Source organism: Hakea prostrata, chromosome 3 (assembly GCF_041222555.1).
Source record: "Hakea prostrata isolate BN-2017 chromosome 3, UWA_Hpros_2, whole genome shotgun sequence".
NCBI classification, from domain to species: Eukaryota; Viridiplantae; Streptophyta; class Magnoliopsida; order Proteales; family Proteaceae; genus Hakea; species Hakea prostrata.
In genome coordinates, this window is record NC_142602.1 from 24,899,025 (window position 1) to 24,910,012 (window position 10,988).

At 39.5% G+C, this 10,988-nt stretch overlaps 1 protein-coding gene across 1 annotated transcript; it reads left to right on the top strand.

Moving 5' to 3' along the window:
- The first annotated feature begins 3,222 nt into the window (after positions 1-3,222).
- Positions 3,223-9,185, top strand: LOC149021834 (putative CoA ligase CCL7). Its single transcript, XM_089147197.1, has 6 exons — positions 3,223-4,389; positions 4,511-4,700; positions 7,270-7,415; positions 7,619-7,686; positions 7,787-7,889; positions 8,891-9,185. The coding sequence occupies exons 1-6, from the start codon at positions 3,376-3,378 to the stop codon at positions 9,002-9,004; spliced, it is 1,635 nt and encodes a 544-aa protein (XP_089003323.1). The 5' UTR covers positions 3,223-3,375; the 3' UTR covers positions 9,005-9,185.
- The last annotated feature ends 1,803 nt before the right edge of the window (positions 9,186-10,988 follow it).

The following is a 10,988-nucleotide window of genomic DNA, read 5'->3' on the forward strand; positions in this document are numbered from 1 at the left end:
TCTATAGATCCATCGGCAACCTACAACATTCATGCCTGGAGTGTAAGGAATAATGTCCATGATGGTTTTTCATTAGTGCTCCATACTTTTCCTCCATTGCCACTATCAGTTTAGGATTTTTTGAGGCGATTTTCTAGGTTTTGGGTTTGGTTGGGATGGTACTGTTTGATGCTATAATGGTTGTAGGAATAGGTTGTTTGTTGGTAAGAAGGGAGACAGGGACTTTGGGCTTAAGGGAACCAATTTGGCTTCATCTCACCATGGGATGAGTGGGAGCAATTGGTGTAGGGGAGGATGATTATATGATAGAGTTGAAAACGGTGGGGAAGGTGAGTGGCTAATGTATGAGGTTGCAAAGGGGGAAGTGGAATAGTTATTGTAGGTTTTGGTTGATATTTAAGATTGATTTGAGAGAAACATACTGAAAGGAAAAAATATTCTCATCAAAAGTAACAAGACCGGAAAAAATCCCAGTTTTTTTGTCTAACCACCAATATCCTTTGTAATTTTGATCATAACCAAGAAACACATAAGGTTTGGACTTTGGGTCCAATTTGTCTTCTCAATACAACTTCAAATTGGATAACATAGTAAATAAAAAAAATAAATCTCAAGATAGAATAATCTGGTGCCGTACCATATAGCATCTCATACGGTGATTTATCGTGTAAGACTGGTATTGACATCCGGTTTATTAAAAATACAGTAGTCGTGAATGCCTCCATCTAGTATTGCTTTGGCATATATGCTTAAAACATAAGAGATAAAATTGTTTTTGTAATGTGGAGATGTTTTCTTTCAACAACGCCATTTTGTTCAGGGGTGTGTGCATAAGATGTGAGAAACAATGCCACAATCATCTACGTATATTTTGAAAACTCCCTTTATTAATTTAAAGGCACCATCACTTGGAAAATTTTAATTGTAAAAGAAAAGAGATTTTCAACCATAGTCTTAAAATGTTTGAACAATAAATCATATTAGATTTATTGTGCAAAGGACAAAGCCATGCGAAACGAGTAAAATCACCTATAAAAATAACATAGGAATCATATCCACTAACAGACAAAATTCGTATTGGTCCCCATAGATCACAATAAATAATTTCTAAAGGATGAGTAGTAATACTCACAGAAGAAGAAAATGACAATTTATGATGTTTTTCAGCTTTCGGTAAAATTGAACCTGACTTCAAATTCTTTATACAAAAACCCTAGGGGGAAAATTCAATACAACATTTTGTGGTATTTCAAAAGATTTTGAAAATTGAAAATGAACCGTCCCGTTTTGGTTTTTGAAATTCGTATATACGTATTTACGTATTCTGTTTAAAACGTATTAACCATTTGGTATGGAATACTAGTACATAACCCACTCGAACCGCTCTTACTCAGACCGCTGGTTTTCGCTAGACCGAACCGAACCGAAAAACAGGTCTGTATGAGGTGGGTTTACATTATTCTAATCGGACGGCTCGCTTGACCGTGGAGCGCATTAATTACGCTCCACAGAAGCAAATTTGGATTATCTCACCCTCTCCCTTGTTCTCCTATCTATAGAAACTCCAACGAAGAAATCTTCTCCTACTTTCCTTTCTTCCTTTTTTTTTTTCTTCGGAAGAAATACTTAAATTTTGGGCTAGCTGCTTGTGTATACCATTGTAAACAAACACACACACACACACACACACACACTTATTTTGACATGTATCCTATGTTGCTAGGACCTAGCTTTAACCCTGTACATTAAATGTGCAAGACTGTCAAGTGACACATTTCGGACCATTGAGATTCAAAGGTTGAGATTGAAATCTTGACTAAATATCAGATCCAACCGTCCAAAAATTCTGTTGACCTTAATGCGTAGGACTAAAGCTTTTTTTTACCATAGCTTCAACCAAGTCCGACATGTCACTTGGTGTCACCGTGTCGGTGCCTAGCGACACCACCAACACAGGCGACATATCGGGTGACTTTTTGACGATATGGATCTTAAAAGGGATCTGGGCATCAACAAAAGGTTGTGAAAGATCAGTAGCTTTGGTAGTTGTAAAGGCATAAAAATCATCCTTGAGCTTTCGCTGGGACTCTTCATCAGTATCGACGGTTTTGTGAGCCCCAATCAGCACCATAAAGGACGCTAGTAGGACACACATGAAGTAGGATCACGATTCACAAGCATCACCAGGGCGAAGATAATTCTGCACAGTCCATTTAATGCAAATGCGCTTTCGTTGCTGAGATCAACGGTGATGGCAATCTGGTGGTGGGCTCCGGATGTGGGTGCAGAAGAGGAGGAAAGCGGGAAATGTGGTGAGGATGGTGGGTGTTGGACGGTTGGATTCCGTCGAACTTTGTTTTGGAAGCATTCGGTTGAAGCGAAAGAAGAAGAAAAAAAAATGAGGGTTTCTTTCGCCTCAATGATCGGCTTTTCCGACAAGGAAATTGGAGGTGTCTTCTGCTTCGTCTTCCCTTTCTTTTCTGAAATTGAATTTGAATTTTTCATTCAACCTTTGGTTGTCATGTCGTTAATGCTAGGGTTTTTCTACGAAAGCCATTGGCGATTGAGCGCGGCAGGTATGCGGAGGAAGAGGAAGAGAGGCGTTGGCCAGTGCAGCGTAGACCGAAAAAGAGGAAGAGAGGTGTTGGTCAGCGCAGCGTAGACCAAAAAAGTCGACCGTTGAAGATATATCGCCGAAAAAAGGTATTTATCGTGTAATTGGGGGTGTCTTCGCCCCAGCGACACGGCGACATATCGCTCTGTGTCAGTGATACACTGCACTGGCTTCAACAACTAATTTATTTTTACTTTCTGTTTTTCTTATACATTTTCTTCGGTTAAGCGAAGAACACAACTACTTCTATTGTAGCAAGTGCTAGAATGAGAAAGCTGAGCTACAAGTCAACAACCAATAAACAAAATTTTTCTGTAATATTTAAAATTCATTATTATGGATTGCTGCTACGCTCTTCCCCTGTAGACTCCGTCCACCTTCCTTCTCTTTACAAACTTCTTACATTCAATATTACAATCTCATGCTGTTCCTTACCCGCCATTAATGTTCCGGGAGACACGGACCTGAAACACTTCTTGAAGTAATTAATTTGTTAGGCACAAGTTTATTCAGAAAGGCTTGTATCAACTCATATATGTAAAAGAGTAGGAACACATGCACTGATCGATATATTACACTGATTGCGTTGAGGTTGACATAAAACGGTTCGAAGACCAAACTGTGATTTCCTGATTGATTGAAACACCAAACCTAGATGATACGGTGATAACATGATTGATTTATATAGACCAAATGCATTCTCTATCGTCATTTGGATTCAGTTTTGCAATCATTGACACTCAATTCCTGTTGATTTGGTAATGGAGAAATCTGGGTATGGAAGGGATGGGATCTACAGATCCCTCCGTCCTCCCATTGTCATCCCTAAAGACCCAAAGCTCTCAATAGTTCCTTTTCTTTTCAGAAACTCCTCGGCATACTCCGATAAGCTTGCACTTGCCGACGCTGATTCCGGCGAAACACTCACCTTCGCCCAGTTCAAATCCACCGTAGCTAGAGTCGCCCATGGTTTGCTCCGTTTGGGTATAAAGAAAGGCGATGTCGTTCTCCTTTTCGCCCCTAATTCCATCCAGTTCCCTCTCTGTTTTCTGGGCATCGTCGCTCTCGGAGCCATTGCCACCACCGTTAATCCTCTCTACACCACAACCGAGGTTTCCAAACAGGTCAAGGACTCTCGTCCCAAGCTTGTAATCACCGTTCCTTCCCTGTGGGACAAGCTCAAAGATTTTGGTTTGCCGGCCGTCATCTTGGGACACCTCAATATTTCGTCTCCGCTGATATCCGGTGCCGGAATCACCTCTTTTTCCGACCTGGTTAATTTGGCTATAGGACCCGTCTCTGATTTTCCACGAGCTTCGGTCAGATTAACCGATACGGCGGCGCTCTTGTACTCTTCCGGCACCACTGGGACGAGCAAGGGGGTCATTCTGACCCACCGGAATTTCGTTTCTGCCGCTCTCATGGTGACCAGTGACCAGGAATTTGCCGGCGAGATACACAACGTGGTCCTCTGTTTCCTTCCCATGTTCCATATATTCGGCCTCTCCATCATCACCTATGCCCAGTTGCAGAGGGGGAACATGGTTGTCACGCTTGGAAAGTTCGATATGGACATGGTGCTAAGCGCAGTTGAGAAGTATAAGGTGACCCATTTGTACGTGGTTCCACCGGTCATGATTGCTCTGGCGAAGCAGAGTGTGGTCAAGAAGTATGATCTCTCGTCTCTTAAGAACCTTGGTTCCGGCGCGGCTCCACTTAGTAAGGAAATAATGGAGGAATGTGCCAAGAACTTGCCTCACGCCCATGTTCTTCAGGTACTCATGTTCTTCTATTCAAAGTTCTATTTGAAGCTACAATACAGAATATAGAATGTTTCTAGCTTTGAGTATGAAAGATGCATCCTGTTTTGACTTCAACTCTGTGGTCATTTAACAGGGTTATGGGTTAACTGAAACTTGTGGAATTGTTACAGTCGCGAGTCCGAGAATAGGAGCTCGCCATTCTGGTTCAAGTGGACCTCTTGTTCCAGGAATTGAATCACAAATAGTTGCTGTGGAGACACAAAAGCCTCTTCCTCCCAATCAATTAGGGGAAGTATGGGTTCGAGGACCAAATGTAATGAAAGGTACTGCGCGGAACTATGTTGTTTCTATGTGTTCTCTGAAAATATATACATGATGCTGCTGTAACAACTATTCTTTTAGAATAGATTACCTGTGAAACTTCAGTGTCATTTCTCAGTTAATTTCAACTCGCGTCTCTCTCGTGTAGAGCTTGTCTTTAGTTGGAATAACAGGGTCCGAACCTGCACACTCAAGTGCATTTTTCATAAGTGTGAAAAATACACTTTTTTTTGGAATGAGGTTCATCCGGGCCAGCTTTCGCGCACCACGACTACATCCTCAAGGCGCTTTTTTATATAATTAATATAGGCGGGGCTTGCCCCTTGGCCCCGAGGAGATTCGAACTCTAACTTCCTATGTGGAAGCGTTGGGCTTTGCCAACTGAGCCATCCCTCGGGGTTGTGAAAAATACACTTTTCGAAAATGGACGGTTGAAATCGAGATCTTGACCGTTCGCTACAGGTGCTGCACATTAATTGCTCATTACCCAAGCATTTTCCCTTATTGATAACATCACTTTTATTTAAGAAATAGGGGATCAAACTTGCTTCCTGTGCTTGATTTATAGTTTCCTAGATAAGGAGCATCCTTTAATTTTGTTCATTAGGTTAATGACCACAGAATGTGGACCATGAAACATTTTAGGACTTTTTTTTTTCTAACGTGTGTCATCGAAGTGCAGCTACTTCTTACAGATTATTACGAAACAGCTAAAATTATGCTGTAGTTAAACTCTATTCATAATATTTTAATACATAAAATGGTGTTTTGTAGCTGTTTCGTCTGTCATTATGATGTTATGAAATATTCTTACAAAAATAGAAAGATTGACCATACGCGGAGAGCACTTTTAGAAAGAAATCTCTCAAACATGCTTCTTATTATGTCATTCAATGACTATTAGGTTGAAATACTTTTTTGGGAATTAATTTGTTACTTGAATATTCTCTGACATTTTGGAAACTTGGGATTGGTTATGCTTTCTGTTGTTCCATTGGCCTAAAATGAAGGAGTTGTCATTGTTGGCAACTTAAGTGAGTTTTGATATGGTACAGCAACACACAAAAAGGTTCCGAGAGAAAGAATCCAATTCAAATAAAGAAAACTCAAGAATCCCGTTTTTGAGGGTCTCTGTCCAGTTTTGATCAACCTCTTCATCAGATGGTCATCCAGTGTCCGATTGAGCCGATTTTTGGAGGAGAGCTTCAAGACTTCTTGATCTTCAAATCCAACGGTGGGATTGTTCATTGGAGATCTCTAAGTTAGTCCGATTTATACGTCAAAACACTCCTTGTTTAAGTCAGATAGGAACTCTGAGTTTGATTCAAACTCTGAGTCCAGTTTTGATCAACCTCTTCATCGGATGGTCATCCAGTGTTCGATTGAGCCGATTTTTGGAGGAGAGCTTCACGACTTCTTGAACTTCAAATCCAACGGTGGGATTGTTCATTGGAGATCTCGAAGTTAATCCGATTTGTACGTTAAAACACTCCTTGTTTAAGTCAGATAGGAACTCTGAGTTTGATTCAAACTCTGAGTTAAATTAATCTATAAAAGGAGAGCAAACTCCAGCAGAAGAGGGAGGACGTTTTGAGGAGCTTGGGAATAGCGTGGAGGTCGAACCAGAAGACGTTGGTTGGCTATGGAGATCTGAAGCTTGGGAATAAGAAGTCTTTTGTTTTGCTGAACAAGAAAGAAAGTGAAAGAGAAGAAAAGAGAAGCAGCAGAAGAAAAGAAGGGAACATGGTTGTATGGCTTTTTTAAAGAGAGAAAACTGAAAAAGATTGAGAAGAGAAAAAAAAAGAGTTGGAGAAAAAGAGAAACAAGTATTGTTACCATGCATCTTATACAAGTTGAGGTAACCCGTATTCACAAGTGATTGTCTATTATTTTCGAGGTTATGTTTAGTGATGAAGAATCTATCTCATGAATGTAATTTGGAGCTTGTCTAGGGGGTTGGGGTTGGTGCCTTTGTCTGAATTGCATTTTAGACTATAACAGGGATTGGTGTTCCTGGACTGTTGTAGCAGTCAAAATAATGTGACCTAGCAAGTTGGAGCTTGCCTAGGGGGTTGGGGTTGGTGCCCTTGTCTGAATTGCATTTTAGACTATAACAGGGATTGGTGTTCCTGGATTGTTATAGCAGTCAAAATATCTAAGAGTGTATTGAGTAATATACGAAACCCTAGGTAGGGTATTATTCTGTGGATGTAGGCAATTTGGCCGAACCACGTAAACTCTGGTGCATTGCGTTTTTGTTTATTTTTCTTTGTTGCACATATTGGAGTGCCTTGATTGCAGAGTGGTGGTACACTGTCTGGTAGACCCAGCCACATTGTGGTGAATTTTTGTAGACACTGATTCACCCCCCTCTCAGTGTCAATCTGGGAATAACACTTTCATTTCGACTTTCACGTGAAATAGTGTTTTCTTGGGTTTCTGAATATCAACATTAATGGTTACCAGTGCTCTTTAGGTAATTTACTCATTTCCGGTACTAATTTTATAAGCTTCGATCTATAGGGTAATTTACTCATTTCCAGTACTAATTTTATAAGCTTCGATCTATAGGTTATCTCAACAATCCTGAGGCTACAAAGTTGACCTTAGATAACCGAGGCTGGCTGCGAACCGGAGATCTAGGATATTTTGACGAAGAAGGACAGTTATTTGTTGTTGACCGAATAAAAGAGCTCATCAAGTATAAAGGATTCCAGGTGAGACTTATTGTGTGTTGGTTAGTTTATCTTTTTATTATTTTCTTATCATCCGTTCATGGTAAATGTAACTATGACTTCATGGCTCTGACACTGCTTTTTTGTGTAAAACTAGGTTGGTTGGTGGTGAAATTTTCTGCATGTTCCTGTTCTTAGCTCTCTTTCCGCTATATAAGAATATTGAGTTTTTTTTATTCTGTTAGGTGGCACCTGCGGAGCTCGAAGGAGTTCTTCTGACTCACCCAGACATATTGGATGCTGCTGTCATCCCGTAAGTTGTTGATAAACTCAACATAGCTCCAGAAAAATCAAGCAAACATTTGCTTAATTAATACCGTCTGATACTAGAGCATTTTTTTTTTGGGTCATAGATTTCCAGATGATGAAGCTGGTGAGGTCCCAATTGCATATGTTGTCGGTTCACCCAGTAGCTCACTAAGTGAAGGAGAAATTCAGGAATTTGTTGCAAAGCAGGTAGAGTAATTTGTGTTTTACTTTTTGCTTTTGTTTATGCTTTCTATGACATTTGACCTCAGCTTGATTGTCCAACATTTTCCCTTTTAACTCAATGAAACCCTTTGGTGCTGAGAAAATGAAAAAAAAAAAACTTTATTCTCACCCTCCTGCCTTTGGTTTGACCCCTTAACAATTCAACGAGGGATCTGTGCTGCTTGGCTTAGCCATTCACTAAGTAACCTTACTGCCACTGTCTTTCTACCCACTACTCCTCTTTGCCCAGTGCCATTCACTTCTCACTGGTTTGTAACTAACTTAAATCTTACCATGTAATATAAATAAGCTTTCCCATTCAAGTTCAAGTAATTTGATTGAGAAGTGAAGTCAATAGTACTTAACATGTTAAGTAAAGTTACAAAATATTGGTGGTAGTGATAGGAGAACTTGCTTCTTGTTTTCTCATCTATTTTTATTCACTTCCCTTCACCTATGCTGGTAACCAGGCATCACCTCAGTAGTCCAACATTGTCTAAAACCTCTGATTATTATTTCCCTTTGTGCTTTTCAAAAGCCGTTTGAATACACAAAATCCATTTCACTTTTCTTGAGTAAAATGATTCACGAAATAATTAATGATTTCAGAATATCACCATAAGTGAAAATAACACATTATTTTGCTTCTAAAAACTGCTCTTCCCCCATCTTAGGTTTGCTGTAGTTTATGAAGGGTCAATAAGATAGGACGTTCTCTGGACCAACCACTTAAGAAAAGCTCAATGACCATTTTACTCTATGTTTTCCTCCATGAACTGTTTTCTCACTTACACCTTGCACTTAGCCATGGACCGTCAAAGTTTGGATGATCTGCACTTTTGACCATTCTGAATGTACCTTAGTCGTTTTCCTTTTTGGGTTTGGATTTTGATATGCGGTACTACTTAATAGCGAAATATGCATATTGAATTTGAGCTTTTTTGTACATGCAACTTAGAAGAGTCAGAATTTGTCTTCTGTTACAGGTTGCACCCTACAAAAGATTGCGACGTGTAGCATTCATAAGTAGTGTTCCAAAATCAGTTTCTGGGAAGATACTTCGAAGAGAGCTTATCCAGAAAGTCCGATCTAAGCTATGAGGTGCCAGGATTATCATCACCCATGCTTCCAATCCTGTCAATGTGATAATCAATCCGCATGAATAATCCAGGAGATGGCATACAACACAACTATGTTAGTTGAGATGTATTATTCTTCTTCACAAGTGAATTTCCTTTTATTCTAGAGGAGAAATAAGGGTCAGTCAGTAATGTAATGTATACGGGGTGTAAACAGACTGGATTCCAATCAGATAGTGGTAATATCATATCCGCATTCTATTATATTCAGACGGATTCAGATAATATCCTATCGGTTTTCGGATGGATTCTGTCGGATTCGGATGATAATCGGATAGTTATTTTCTTAAGCAGATCCTTCTAAATGGGCATGAATACAGATTGAATACAAGTTTTCGACTACCTATTTACATTTTTACATTTATATTTGTGAGGGCTATGATTGAAATTTAAGAATTTAACAACTTTGGTAGCTATTTTAGTAGAAAATCTAGAAAAATAGTCACGTATCACAGGTAAAAAAATTATAATAAATTTAAATAAGTAACTTAATTGGATAATTTTATCGGACAGATAATAATTGGTAAGAAATGAGTAATAACATATCCACATCTCATTAGTAATCAGACAGATTCGGATACCCCTAAACAGATGTGGATGCGAATTCGAAAGCGGATTTCGGTTATTCATTTACACCCCTAAATGTATTTTATAGGAACTTTTTAACCCAAAAAACAAAAAGAAAGAAAGAAATGTATACGAACTTTATTAGATTGTTCAAAAAATCACTAGCATCTCCCATTTAGGGTATCTGCTTAGTTGCTTTTCTGAATTCTATGGTTAAGGCACATTATTTCATTGAGGTTAACAATAAAATTCTTGGAGAGACTCAGAGAGCACCTGTTTCTTGACAGGTTGTGCTCTTCCAGATTCCGGTTGTCAAAGAGTAAAATTTATTAGAAGATACTATGATAAATAAATAATGGTTCGAAATATCGCCTGAAAAGAGGTGTCAGTGGCTAGCGAAACCATCGACACCTTGAGATGTCGGCGAGATACACTGAGATATGGAGGGTTTCAACTTTCAAGTGTTTTATACTCTTAAAATTTATTATAAAATAATATATAATATACTAATATAAAAACATTTATACGTTGCAACTTGTGCACACTTGAAGCCATAATAGCGGGATCTGTAATGCAAATATGCAATTGATTTTCAACTTTTTAACTTTTATTGGTAAACAACAAGGTGCTAATGAATAAACGGAGAAATCCCTGTCCTTACATTTTTTTTACCGCCCAGAGAGTAGAGAGAAAGACGGTGACGGTGAGTGATTGAGAGAGACAGAGACAACTGAGAACTGAGAAGAGGAAGAGAGCGAGAGTGAGAAGTGAGAAGTCGGTGAGCGACTGGGAGAGCCAGAGAGATCTGAGAAGTCGGAGACTATGCTGGAGCCTGCGAGAGAGAAAGAAGACGGAGAAAGAGAGAGAGAGAGAGAGAGAGAGAGAGAGAGAGAGAGAGAGAGAGAGAGAGAGAGAGAGAGAGAGAGAGAGAGGGATCAGAGAAGGCTGCATCCTGCAAGCTGTTCGAAGTTCTCTTCTTCTCTTCCGGCATCCAACAACAGTAGCAGCTGTTGCCACCGGCGGAGAAATTGTCGATTTTTTTCCGATATATAGTTGGTTTGTCGATTTTTCGGCTAGTTTTCGCCGACTTTTAGTTGATGTCATTTCGATGACCGGTTTCGTGTCACCTGTGAACGACATGACGATTTTTCGCTGAAATGTCGCGACATAATGTACATTTCTATGAAGCATCTACTTTGAAGCATTGTTCTTTCTTTCCTAGGGTTTCTTTTAGTTACATTCCTAGAATTGGCAACGGCTTTGCTGATTTCCTTGCTAAGGGTGCTTGCAGGTTATCTCTAGATAGATCTTGGTGGGGTATACCACCTTTGTTTATTGTGGATTCCTCTCGTTTGTATAGGTCTTTTGATCTAAACTC